The 13,742-nt window shown below is 40.4% G+C and overlaps 1 protein-coding gene across 1 annotated transcript in view; it reads left to right on the plus strand.

The window, feature by feature from the left end:
- Positions 1-13,742, plus strand: part of HERC1 (HECT and RLD domain containing E3 ubiquitin protein ligase family member 1) — a 104,101-nt gene that overhangs the window by 14,748 nt on the left and 75,611 nt on the right. Inside the window, exons 2-14 of the mRNA XM_069980563.1 lie at positions 4,445-4,567; positions 7,084-8,042; positions 8,173-8,268; positions 8,897-9,091; positions 9,523-9,834; positions 9,921-10,017; positions 10,277-10,420; positions 10,516-10,643; positions 10,735-10,879; positions 11,112-11,283; positions 12,715-12,849; positions 13,073-13,238; positions 13,337-13,462. Coding sequence (XP_069836664.1) covers positions 7,110-8,042; positions 8,173-8,268; positions 8,897-9,091; positions 9,523-9,834; positions 9,921-10,017; positions 10,277-10,420; positions 10,516-10,643; positions 10,735-10,879; positions 11,112-11,283; positions 12,715-12,849; positions 13,073-13,238; positions 13,337-13,462 — 2,649 coding nt within the window. The 5' untranslated portion in view covers positions 4,445-4,567; positions 7,084-7,109. The remainder of the gene's footprint in view (positions 1-4,444; positions 4,568-7,083; positions 8,043-8,172; positions 8,269-8,896; positions 9,092-9,522; positions 9,835-9,920; positions 10,018-10,276; positions 10,421-10,515; positions 10,644-10,734; positions 10,880-11,111; positions 11,284-12,714; positions 12,850-13,072; positions 13,239-13,336; positions 13,463-13,742) is intronic.

Here is a 13,742-nt window from a genome sequence, read left to right on the forward strand (position 1 = left end):
TCCGTTTACACAAAGCAGTAACCAAGTCGATTGGTTAACGATTTTGAAGCAAGAATTTTGTTTTTATAATGATCAGCGTTTAGACAAAGATCACTTAAACCCATCTCACACACAGGGTGAATCTGTAAAAGACTGTTTACACGAAGCGATGTGTGAATTTTTAGTGAACGACCAACAACAATTTGAGAACATGTTGAATGAGCAAAATGAATGATTTCTCGCTTGTCGCTTCATTGTTCGCTGTGTTTACACGAGCCGATTATTGCTCAAATGCGATCGTTATTGCGAAAATTCAAACTATAATCGTTCCGTGTAAACGCACCATCTGCTGGATGGATTACAGCAAATGCTCCGTGATCGCTTGGAGCCAAATTAAAGTGGTTTTCTGACATGCTTGTGATTGTTTTGAAAAAAACAAAGCCATACATACCAGTCCCATGAATTGGCAGAATAAAAAAATGTGTATGACAGTACATTTACCCTACAGCTGCAAGAGAAATGCTGGCTTGGCTGTGGCTTTCCCCAGCAAAATCCGACTGGCATTGAGGGTGACCAGCTGATTGCCTCAGGTGCTGCGTTCAGAAAGGGAATTGTCTATGGTGCTTACCACAGCAGCATTTGCATGGAATCTCTCAAGCAGAGGCCTCTCTCTCTCTCTTTCTCTTTCTCTCTTTCTCTTTCTCTTTTTCTCTCTTTCTCTCTCTCTCTTTCTCTTTCTTTTTCTTCTTCATTCATGTTTGAGGGGAGGGCTGGTAAGTCTAGCAAGAACTAGCACACCATGCACCCTGTTGAAGGAATCCACACAGAAAAGTAGCAACATGTCTCCTTTTCCCTGCAGTTACGAGCTGGAGCTCCCATTGAAGTCAGTGGGAGCCTCAGACCCACTGCCTATATATATTGCAAAACTACTTTTCTGGATTTTGATGTACATCCACAGAAAAATCTGCAATATGTCCGCATCAGACCTGGTACAGCAACTGACATGATACAGATTTAAAATCGGCACCACTGAATTATTTCTGCACCGATGTGGTTTTTTTGTGAGATTTTAAAATCTCATCCAGTTTGCGTCTACTATAAAGTTCAGGTTTCAGTTGTGCAGCATCTGCTATGGGGGGGAGGGGGGGTGTAATAACCCAAGGAAATATATTTTTTTTATCTCCTAAAAGTCAATAAAGAGAATAAATGTATCCATAAAACAGATGTTAACTGACCATTCTGTATTAGAACAAATCCTTCAGATTGATCAGGAGTCAGAATGCAGGAATAGAGATCATGATGCCTGTGTGAACAAAGCCTAAAGGCCTTTGAATGAATGTTTGTGGCTGTGCTTGTTCCACCTTGGCTGTTCATTGCAGTACTGTCACGATTATGCAGTGTTTGTACTGTGATTGTGCAGAACTGCAATGCAACCGCGATGTGTGCACACAACCAAAAAGGGCCAGTAGACAGCTGACAACTAAGAAAATGCTGGTTAAATCTTTTTTTGAGGGTACAAACACACACGGCTTATACGCAGCAGATTTGATGCTGTGTTCAGTTATTTAGATCTAATCTGCTGCGTATCGCAGCAGTAAATACGCAGCGTATATGCTGTGTGTGTTTGTACCCTGAAAGTCATTTAAAGGCCATATAGACTGATCGCTTGAGTGTTCATGCCACCCCTTTTTAGTTTCATAATTGTTGGCCACATATCACTTATTTACACAGGACGTACCCTGATAAGAACTATTATAAATTCCTGTGGAATCTGCCAATGGACAAGCATTTCCTAGTTTTTCAGCTGATTTCTGACACTTTTTACACAGGCCAATTATTAGGAATGAGTGTTTCTATGAACACTGTTTTTGGCTAATAATTGTTGTTGGCTGCCCTGTGTGAACAGAGACTGTGCGAATGAAGATGATGAAATTTAAGGGCCTGCATGAACAATCCAGCAGCCTGGCCTGTAAGGCAATCTCATAAATTCTATTTGAGGGTATAAGGGTACAAACACACATAGCAGATACGCAGCAGATTTGATGCTGTGTTCAGTTATTTAGATCTAATCTGCTGCGTATCGCAGCAGTGAATACGCAGCGTATATGCCGTGTGTGTGTGTTTGTACCCTTATGGTGCATTTGCACAGGCAGATTTATCTGACAGATCTTTGATGCCAGAGCCAGGAGCAGACCATAAACAGGGAACAGGTCATAAAGGAAAAACTGAGATTTCTCCTCTTTTTAAATCCATTCCTGGCTTTGGCTTCCAAAATCTGTCAGATAAATCTGCCTGTGTAAACGCACCATTATCCATCAGCTAATGGACCCCATTGATTTAAGGGTGTATTTACACAGATTTTCCAATGCAATTAGTGAAGCCAAAGCCAGGAACAGACTATACATAGAGAACAGGTCATAAAGGAAAGACAGAGTTCTCATCTTTTCAAATCCATGCCTGGCTTTGTTTTCACCAATAACAACCCCAAATCTGTCCATGTGAGCACACCATTAGTTGTCTCAAGGTTTATTTTAGGGGTAGCCTTATTAAATTGATGACAGAATGCTGCAAGGATAGTTATTTTAAACTTGGAGGGTGTTCTGCAGCACTGAGTTATGTGCCTGCTATTTAATCTCTCACTAAGAAATGACTGAGTAATACTTTAAGACATATAGGCTAATTAACTGAAGAATTATATTGAAAAAATATAACTCTTAATTAGATAAACAGCCTAGTATACAAATAATTCCTAACCCCATAAATAACGACCAAAAGATCATAAATAGGAGTCTTACCACTCCCACAATGCTGAGTCATAGACTCTAGGGCTGAGTGGGACATCCATTCTTGGATGAGCTGCAGGTTCTTCCCCTTTTCATTCTGAATTATTCCCTAAACATGTGGATATCCGCTCCAAACTACACTTCGAGGGAGGATGAAATGTATGTAGCGCAAAGGTTATGGTAGCCGGTCCCCATTATTCCCTTCCACAACCTCAATAGGTCTAGTCCTCCAGGCAGAGCTCCCATCCAAATAGGGGCGACTCCGCTACTCCATCCCTCTTCTAAGCCCTAATATACCCTAAATACACAGTGGCTACCAAAAACAGTTGGTAGGATGCAAGTCCCTATGAATTACATTCCCAGGGGATAAAATGTATCACACCACAAATAGAAAACAGTGGATAACAGAAAGCTAATGCTAATGTGGGGAGCTGCTGCATGTATGGTTGCCATACGCATATGATGCATCATACTTGCAGCAGCTTGATGTCCCACTCTGCTCTAGAGTCTACAACTCAGCATTTTGGGAAGGGTAAGACTCAAACTTATGATCTTTTGGTCTTTCTTTATGGGGTTAGGAATAATTTTTTGTATACTAAGCTGTTTTAGGAACTTTTTTTATATTTGTCTAATTAAAAGTTATGTTTTGTTGATATACTTTAGTGAATTTGTCTGCTATAGAAGGGTTGGTTAAGAGGCTTGGTTAAGGCTGCAGAGATAAGCAAGACGCAGCGTCATACCCTGTGGATACAGTCCAGCTGTGTTAACAGAACTGAAGGTTTATCACCATTTCCTCTTGCCCCATTCCTCTCGCTATGATACATGGTGCTGTAGATTGTTGCACCAGTTTGATCTTGTTTTTAGTGCTAGACAAGGAGAATATTTTATAGACATTGAAAGCTCTACTAGGAATTTTGGTTACAGCAGAAAACTGTCCTTCTTGCTGGATTTGTGCCCAAACTTGCACGGCTTCTGCATTTACCGTGTATTGGCCTGTTAAAGATCGTAGTTGAGTACAGTGCTCAGCTATTTCAGTAAGTCTAGTGGCCATAATGTGTCTGCATATACTGTTTTATATAAGTTTATGTATATATTATTTCTCAAAGCATTCTGCAATGTATATTGCTGGTTTTGTAAGTGGAATTTTACATGTGTACTAAAGTGAACCTGAGGACATATCGCTGTTCAGTTACATAAGGATTGATCTCACCGTAGATTGATCAATAACTTTATCTCTACATTGGTTATTTATTACAGTGTCTGGGTAGTGTATCTTCATTGGCTGGTTTGAGCACTGGTCAGAGTTCAGGGGTGACACTATTGAGGAGTATTGGGTTTAACTCACTCCTTCCAAAAGAAGCTAAGGATAGAGCATGGTCCCTGAACAACTGACCCTAATGAATTAGGTGAGCGGGATGAAGAATTGTAAAAGAACCGTCTGATATCTTAAACTTGTGAAGTAGTACTGAGTGTTTTATACTTGTGCAAGTAAATCTGTGCAAACAGATACACTTACATTTTGTAAAGTCTGTAAGAAATGTACAAAATTGTTAGTGACTTGGGGTCTGGAAAAAAAAAATTTAACAACCACAATAATTCAGCTATAGACATTTATTGATACTGTCACTTTCCTTCACAATTAATAATTGTGTTTTAGAGTAAACTTCTCTCTTTCTCCACAGAAGAGGACACAACCATTGCACATGCTGGAACAATTTATAGCGATACAATGGCGGTTGCAGTATCCCAGCTTTACAGCATCTGAGGTCTTCTGAAGAGACTTCAGCAACATTAAAGTTTTAAAAGTAAGGCTCATATATTATGGACAGCATGCCTTATACTGTGGATAATAGCTGGGTCTTCAAAATGGGGAGGATTTAGTACACAGCATATACTAGAAAGTAGCATAAAACTTTCTTGCATTATCCTTACGCTTTATTTGCTAAACTAGAATATCCCTGCACGCAAGCAATGACAAAGCAAACAGTACACCGCAATGCAATGTAGTTGTAGGTGTGAACGTTTTAGAGTTTAAAGGGGTTATCCAGCACTACAGAAACATGGCCACTTTCCCCCTACTGTTGTCTCCAGTTTGGGTGGGGTTTTGAAACTCAGTTCCATTGAAGTAAATGGAGCTTAATTGCAAACTGCACCTGAACTGGAGACAACAGTAGGGGGGAAAGTGGCCATGTTTTTGTAGCGCTGGATAACCCCTTTAAGGGTGCGTTCACACGTACAGGATCTGCAGCAGATTTCATGGCCCAGATTTGATTTCCTTTAAATCTGCAACTTAAAATCTGCGCCATCAAATCTGCTGCAGATCCTGTACGTGTTAACGCACCCTTAGGGCTGCCATGCACTGATTGGCTGAGGGGAGCCGGGAGCCTTACACACAGCCACGGTGCCGAGCAGGTAATGTATGCACCGGGCCGGGGGTGGTGGGGGTTAAAGGGGTCGGGTTACATATTCGCAGTGGAATGAAACTTGCAGTGTGAAATCCGCAGCGGATCCGGTATGTGTGAAGCTACCCTTAAAGGGGTAGTGCGGTCTAAAGCTTTTTTTCACAAAATAACACGCATTACAAAGTTATACAACATTGCAATGTGTGTTATTTAAGTGAATGGCTCCCTTCCCCATGTTCTGCCTGCCCCCCCCAGCCCCCCGACCACGGACACAGAAGTGTCATACACTATACGTAAGGAATCACAGTCAACCCCCGGCCGCCATATTGGGACTATCACATCTTCTTCAGGAGGCCTACCTGACTGCTTCAGCCCTTCCTCATGCCACCACCCCCCCCCCCTCCAGCGCGTCATCAGCTGCTCAACCTCGAAACTATATTGTTTGTCTCTTTATAACACAAGAACAGAATCTGACAAAAGAAAAGCATATTAATAGCAACATATGGGAATACAAAGGCAGAAAAGGATTGAAAGATATGACAGGGCCAACTGAAAACCATCACACTGTACACCCCGTCAGATACACACACCCATATCTCATCCCTGCCATCCTAGAACAAAACTGTGAGGGGGGGGGGGGGAAACGGGGTATACAGTCAGCAGCCTCAAGTGTATAGTGTAGCCTCACACTCCAACCAAGTGGACCACAAGTTCTCAAATATTTGCTGACATTTCCTGGACATGTACAATATCTTTGTTATATGGAGGGACATACTTGCTTAATAACCAAACTGAGCCAGTAGCAAAGGAAAGAAACGTTGGTTGATTTCCAGGACATGATTATCTTTCTAGTCAAATACAAAAAAATCAAATCTAGTGTGTAACTTGAACTTTTTAATCAGAATAGCAAAGAGACACACTTGCAGGGAAAGGATATAGGGGAAATTCACATGTGAGTGGTCTAAAAAGTTGCTTAATTTATGCAAACAACCAATGGCCTCTTAACACCAGAAACAAACAAATTACCCATTATACTAGAGGGGGTTAAAGTGTACCTGTCGTTATAAGTTTCAAAAACTAAATCAACAGTAAATGTGACATAAAGCAAGTTTGCAAGTTACTTTTATTTATTTTTATTAGTGCTATAAAACAAAGCTATACTTACTTATTTCCAGAGCCAGTCTTCTGAAGGCAGCTTTTTAGTCTTCTGCTGGTTGAACAAAGCGAGACTAAACACGTGAAGTCCCAGCCAGTACACCGCTTAATGTGTCCATCAATCATATGACTGCCTTCTCTGTGCCTTCCTGCGTTTAGTCTTTTTTTTTTTTTTTTCTTCTTCAACCACCACTAGACTAAAAAGCTGCCTTCGGGAGGCTGGACCTAGATACAAGTAAGTATAGCTTTATTTTACAGCGTGATAACTATATAAAAAAAAAATAATGAATATAAAAATTAAATGTAAATGTTGATCTTAGTCTCTGGTCGTTTTGGCTTTTCTCTGAGAGCAGAACAAGCAGTGTACAGATTTTTAAAAAGTTGGAGGCTTTCTTCAAATCTATATACCTCATGCTTGGTTTTTCAAGGAGAGGTGTGCAACACTGTACAACACTTAGCCGAGCATCTCTGTCCCTTCATTTTGTAGTCATTGTACATATTAGCACCACAAAAGAACCGCACCACAAAACTGATGTGTCCTAAGTTGGTAAAAAGGAATAAGAGTTCTTTAACTATACAATTTGAAGTATTTTCCACTTTGCACAATCACAGCAACTTAGCTCCGCTTACCATACAGCCAGGCTTGAACAATAGAAAACCTTTAATGTGTTCAAATCTTCGGTTATACTTTGCTGTGACCATCAGCCTATTTTCCATTGTTACTTTTATATCCGGTAATCTTTTCCTCATTTTATTTATTGCAGAGGGACCCATGGCAGTAGAGTGAACAATGATGGCTGGCATGATGCCCCCTGTGAAGTTAAAATGGCTGGAGCACCTGAACAGCTCCTGGATAACAGAAGATAGTGAATCAATAGCTACCCGGGAAGGTGTCTCTGTTCTGTATGCCAAGCTGGTCAGCAACAAAGAGGTGGTTCCACTTCCACAACAGGTCTTATGCCTCAAGGGACCTCAGCTCCCAGATTTTGAGAGGGAGTCTTTGTCGTGCGATGAGCAGGATCACTACCTGGATGCTTTACTCAGCAGCCAGCTGGCTCTGGCCAAGGTGGTGTGTTCTGACTCTCCTTTTGCTGGTGCGCTACGGAAGAGACTACTGGTTCTCCAAAGGGTTTTCTATGCTCTTTCTAATAAGTATCATGACAAAGGCAAAGTTAAACAACAGCAACATTCACCTGAAAGCAGTTCTGGCTCTGCAGATACCCTGTCTGTTAGTGAGCGACCACGCTCAAGTACTGATGCCCTGATTGAAATGGGTGTGAGGACTGGTCTGAGCCTTCTCTTTGCTCTACTGCGGCAAAGCTGGATGCTGCCAACTGCTGGATCTGGTCTGAATCTGTGTAATGATGTTATACGAACAGCAATTGATGTGGTGAATTCCCTGCCCCCTTTGTCCCTGGCCAATGAGAGCAAAATACCACCTATGGGATTAGACTGCTTGGCCCAGGTCACCACCTTCCTGAAAGGTGTGACTGTTCCCAATTCTGGTGCAGACACTTTGGGGAGACGCCTGGTTTCAGAACTACTCCTTGGCCTTGCCTCTCAACGTGGCTCCCTCCGCTACCTCTTAGAGTGGATTGAAATGGCACTGGCAGCTTCTGCTTTGGTTAATGAGGCAGACAAGAACAAGACGCTACCAACACAGGAAGGCATGATCAGCTGCGACTGCTTCATTGGCATCCTTCAGCAGATGAGAAGGTCCCTGGTAAGTGTCAGATGTGTGCTCTTACCCACAAGGCCACCTTCACACTCTGCAGTTTTACAGCCGTTTGTACATTTGTTTTTTATTTATTTTTGTTCATGAAACTCAACATAATATCTGTGATATTTTGAAGGGATCTTCTGCAGACAGAAGTCAATGGAGAGAGCCCACCAGAACAGCAGATGGTCTCTGCTCTCTGTATGAAGCTGCATTATGTCTCTTTGAGGAGGTATGGTAAAAAGTCTACAGCTATATAGTATTTTATGTTAGTCTTTTATGTGTCATGGTTATACAGTATTTTTAAATGGTACTGTTGTTCTTCCACACTTTCCAATTTAAAGGGGTTGTCCACTTTTAAAAATTCCTTAAGGGCCCTAAACAAATAACAGCAAACCATCAGTAACTTGTCTCTTCCATCACACGGGGATACATAATTCAGGCTCTGGTTGGAAACCTGGTTGGCCTGTTGCAGCAGATGTCACATGACAGCTGCAACCAATCTGCAGCACCTGAATGGATGGGATGGGAGAGATAAGATACTGACGATTGATTTATAATTGTTTTTTTAAAGAAATAAAACACTGAAATATTTTTAATCTTTATTTTCTCTTTCTGGTTGACATTTTGGGGTTTTAGAACCAGTTTTGAATTTTAATCTCAACGTACAATATTTTTAGCTTACAATGGTCGTCCTTGAATCACTTAGCATTTTTACTTTATGGATCACTGTGAATTCACACAATTTTTTTCTCAGAATTAAACCATTTAATAATTCTTCCCCAGCTTCTGTGTAATGCCTTCTTTTTTTGGTTTCCATTCATCATCCTTGACTTCACTTACTTACGTTTTTTATCTAGGTGTGCCAAATGGCCTCTGACTACTCAAGAACCTGTGCTAGCCCAGACAGCATCCAGACTGGAGAAAATCCAGTGGTATCAGAGACATGTGAAGTATACGTATGGGGGAGTAATAGCAGCCACCAGCTAGTGGAGGGGACCCAAGAGAAAATATTGCAGCCAAAGTTGGCTCCCTGTTTCTCAGATGCGCAGACAGTAAGTGTTTTTAGGATTTTTAGGATTCTGTCTATAGTATAATATTTAGTGTAGTGTCTGATCTAGTTACGATTATTAGAGACTTTGTTAGAAAACCAATGTTCAAAAGTGTGTTAAGAAGTTTTGATTTGATACAGCAGAGACCAATGTTTGGGACCTGGGTGGGGACTTGCACGGTCAATGGCACTTTGTTGTAGAACCTGGTCGCCCGATCAACAGGATAGTTTTAATCAGAACTATTAGCAGAGTTGCCTTTCTTTTCATTTTTAAATTGCATGAACATTTTATTAATTTTATTTTAGTCAAGAGTCTATGGCCCAGTAAAATTAAAGCTGAGCTATGATTGGTTGCTGTAGGCAGTTTACACCAGTTTTGTTTGATAAATCTGGGCCTATGGTTTTATTCATATACATTACTTATTTGTTATGCAGATCGAAGCTGGACAGTACTGCACTTTTGTTATATCCACTGATGGCTCAGTGAGAGCCTGTGGAAAGGGGAGTTATGGGAGACTTGGTCTCGGGGATTCAAACAACCAGTCCACATTGAAGAAGCTTACCTTTGAACCTCACCGTTCTATCAAGAAGGTGTCCTCCTCCAAAGGGTCCGATGGCCATACCTTAGCTTTCACCACTGAGGGAGAGGTTTTCAGCTGGGGAGATGGTGACTATGGCAAGCTGGGCCATGGAAACAGTTCAACGCAAAAATATCCAAAGCTTATTCAAGGGACGCTACAAGGAAAGGTAATGATTTTTTTAGCCCTAGAAATGACAAGTACAGTGATGCTAATAAATTCTGCTTCATAACTGTTCATATTTGTTCTTGTCAGGTTGTAGTATGTGTTTCTGCTGGGTACAGGCACAGTGCTGCTGTCACAGAAGATGGAGAGCTTTATACATGGGGAGAGGGAGATTTTGGAAGATTAGGTAACCATACCAAATAATATGACCATCTTCACTTTCATTCTTATGTATTTCATTAGCGAACACTAAGTAAGAATATGCTCTATATTAAAGATTTCATTAAAAAAAAAGCTCTATATGAGAGAGGCCTCCTATTTCTGCACAAGGGCCTTTTCTCATATTGTCCACCCCTAATATGTGCTATAATTTTGCATTTTGACAAGTAATCATTCTTTGTAGAGCTATATATGTAAATATGCATTATTTCTGTGAATTTCTCTAGGTCATGGAGACAGTAATAGTCGGAACATCCCTACATTAGTAAAGGATATAAGTAATGTAGGTGAAGTATCATGTGGGAGCTCTCACACAATTGCCTTGTCTAAAGATGGAAGAACTGTCTGGTCTTTTGGTGGAGGAGATAATGGTATGTTTATGTTTTTAATCTGCAATAAAGTGTTTGTATCACTGTATGTTAATCTGAATTAGTTTTAACATTTGTTCATCGCATATTTGTTTTAGGAAAGTTAGGCCATGGAGACACTAACAGGGTATACAAACCAAAGGTGGTGGAAGCACTTCAGGGAATGTTCACACGCAAGGTGTGTGCTGGCAGTCAGTCCTCCCTAGCGCTGACATCAACTGGACAGGTATAGAATTTACATTCTTTATCATAACCTAAACACCTAAACGTTCTTTTATTTCTCATCTCTAATGTAGAAACCATTGTCTTGTCTTAAGGTTTATGCTTGGGGCTGTGGAGCCTGCCTGGGTTGTGGATCTTCAGAAGCAACTGCCTTGCGCCCCAAACTTATTGAAGAGCTAGCTGCCACAAGAATAGTGGACATTTCTATAGGAGACAGCCACTGTCTTGCACTTTCACATGGTACTGTGTTTTTTTTCCCTTCTGTTTTTATTATGTAGTTAAGAAATGGGTAGAAATAGTGTATAGGTTGAAGTAATGGGTAGAAATAGTGTATAGGTTGAAGTAAATTTGTAGATTTCAGTTTCTTTCAATGCATAACATAAACTTATCTGACCATACCATGGAATGTGGTTAGACATTCTTTTTTCTGCATTGGTGGTGATAATGTAAAACTTTTTTTTTTCCTCTTTAGATAACGAAGTATATGCATGGGGCAATAATTCTATGGGACAATGTGGACAAGGTAATTCAACTGGCCCCATTACTAAACCAAAAAAAGTGAGTGGACTGGATGGAGTGGCTATACAGCAGATCTCTGCAGGTACATCCCACAGCTTGGCATGGACAGCTCTGCCTAGAGACAGGTAAGCACAAGTAATTGTAAGTGATAACATTGGCATTGGTTTCTTATACAATGAATGCAGGACATACTGTAATTTTATAATATGTTATCAGACAAATTTCCTTCTCCTATGAACAAGCATCTTCTCCCCTACACACACGCACACTGTACTGTCTTCCACTTTGAAGAATCAGCTTCTTATCATCCTGTAGATAGCTCAAATTACAACTAATGCTCTTTTTACAGACCATGTACAGACAAACAAAACACCAACCCGCAAAATAGGCTCTCTTCTGCAGTGCTATCACAAGGCCGCATGAACGATTGCCGCATTGTTGATGCGGCCATTAACTTGCATTTTTATCAGCAGCACATCTTCTGTTTTTAGACAGAGAGCGGTGCAGCCAATAATGCTTATTTTTACAGCAGAAAAGGGGAGACTGTAAAGTCTCAATATACACTTTTTTTTTTATCTACCTAAATAATTCTAAAATAATAATTTTTATTATGCCATACTGTTTAAAATTGCCAAGGTTATCTGCCTATTCTCTTGTATAGTAACAATTTATTATGTCCACTGGCCAGTGGTACTCACTATTCTACACCTCCATAAACTGTATGTAGCTATACTAGCTTTAGACAGATGCCCTGCTTTAAAAACACAAGCGTTTTTCTCCCACTCAGCATTTCGCTACAGCAGTGGCTTTGTAAAGGGCAAATGGTGCCACACAAAAAGTGATCTCTGGCCCTTTTACACAGGCCTATTCTCGCCCCAGGGCTTTATACACAGTTTAGACTGCTCACCACAGCTTTACCCGAAAATAAAGAAATCGAGAAAGCACTCACAATTTCAATGCCTGACTTCTTTATTGCATAGTGTAGCAGGTGATCAATACATAACGGCTGCAGCAGACGTGGGTGCTGTATTATGGTCGAAATATGTACTTAGTATATAATTTATAGTGGTATAAATAGATTTAAAGATGATAGAATTTGTTTCTCAATCTTTTTATTTAGTTTCTTTGTTTTTGTAGAAAATGTAATAGATGATGGTTTATTCATAGGGCACAAACACACCTTCCATATATATGGTCTGTAGGCAGCCCATATGCCACAGACTGAACTGTTGGAACTCCCTGCATCATAATTTATTATGATGCAGCGAGCTCCAAAACAGTTAACTCCATGCTACAGTACTGACATGTCTGTGTCAGTACAGTAGTGCTGAGCTTTAATGGTTTCAGATCTCACTGCATCATAATTCATTAAACAGTTAAACCTCTGTGCTTTAGAACTGACACAGCCATGTCAGTACTCTAGCGTGGAGTTTTAACTGTTTTGCAGCTCAGTCTGTGTTATACAGTCCGCTTACAGACCGAATGTGTGAATCCATAGTGTTAAGTGAAGCCATAGTGTGTTTGTCAACTAGCACTTCTGCTCCTCTCCCTTTTAGACAGGTGGTTGCATGGCATCGTCCCTATTGTGTTGATCTAGAAGAGAGCACATTCTTCCATTTGCGATCCTTCTTGGAACGATATTGTGAGAAGATAAATAGTGATGTCCCACCTTCACCTTTCCCATCATCCAGGTATCCATAATGTTATAAGGGATATAGAAAAACACGTTTACATTTAATAGATATCTGTTAATCTTTTTTTTTTCTTTTTTTAATTGAAAATGTTGCTTTGATAACTTCTTCCATTTGAGTTCACGTCTTACTGGCTTACTTGCACGTAATTGACTTACTGCCATAATATCTGTCATATTTTTTCACACCTTTTTATAATTTTTGTAACTATTGTTTCTTAAAGAGAACATCATCACTTCCTAAAGCTGTGCCTGAAAATGCTCTCAAATCATCTAGCCCTTGCTTTAGCGGGTGGAGTTGCTACCAGCATCTTGGGCCGTCAAGCAGGCCCTCTTCGCAACTTACTGTTCCGGTTAATGGATGCAAGTGTGCCAGATGAGATTCAGGAGGTAATGTCTTGGTCATTCATTTATGTCATATTTTTAGCTACTACATTTGTGTATCATTTATTACGATTGTCCTCATTTTATGATCTTTATATATTTAGGTTGTGATTGAGACTCTTTCAGTTGGAGCAACCATGCTGCTGCCTCCTTTACGGGAAAGGATGGAGTTGCTGCATTCTCTCTTGCCTCAGGGGCCTGATAGATGGGAAAGTCTCTCTAAAGGCCAGGTATCTACATTTTCTGATAAAATATTCTTTGTGTCGTTCTTTTAAAGGGGTACTCCGGGCAAATTACATAACTTAACACTGCACTTAAAAAGGAAAGTTATATAACGTTGCCATTTACACACATTAGGACAGCTGATTTGTTACCTGTTGATTTGTTACCTGTTTTTCAAAGAATCAAAGTCCCACAGGAAGTTCTGTAGTTCAGGAAGAAGGAAACACATCACGTCTCAACTTCTGTTCCACAGGTGCCATATTGAGACGTGATGTATTTCCTCTCTGT

Source organism: Dendropsophus ebraccatus, chromosome 1 (genome assembly GCF_027789765.1).
Source record: "Dendropsophus ebraccatus isolate aDenEbr1 chromosome 1, aDenEbr1.pat, whole genome shotgun sequence".
In the NCBI taxonomy this organism is placed as follows: Eukaryota; Metazoa; Chordata; class Amphibia; order Anura; family Hylidae; genus Dendropsophus; species Dendropsophus ebraccatus.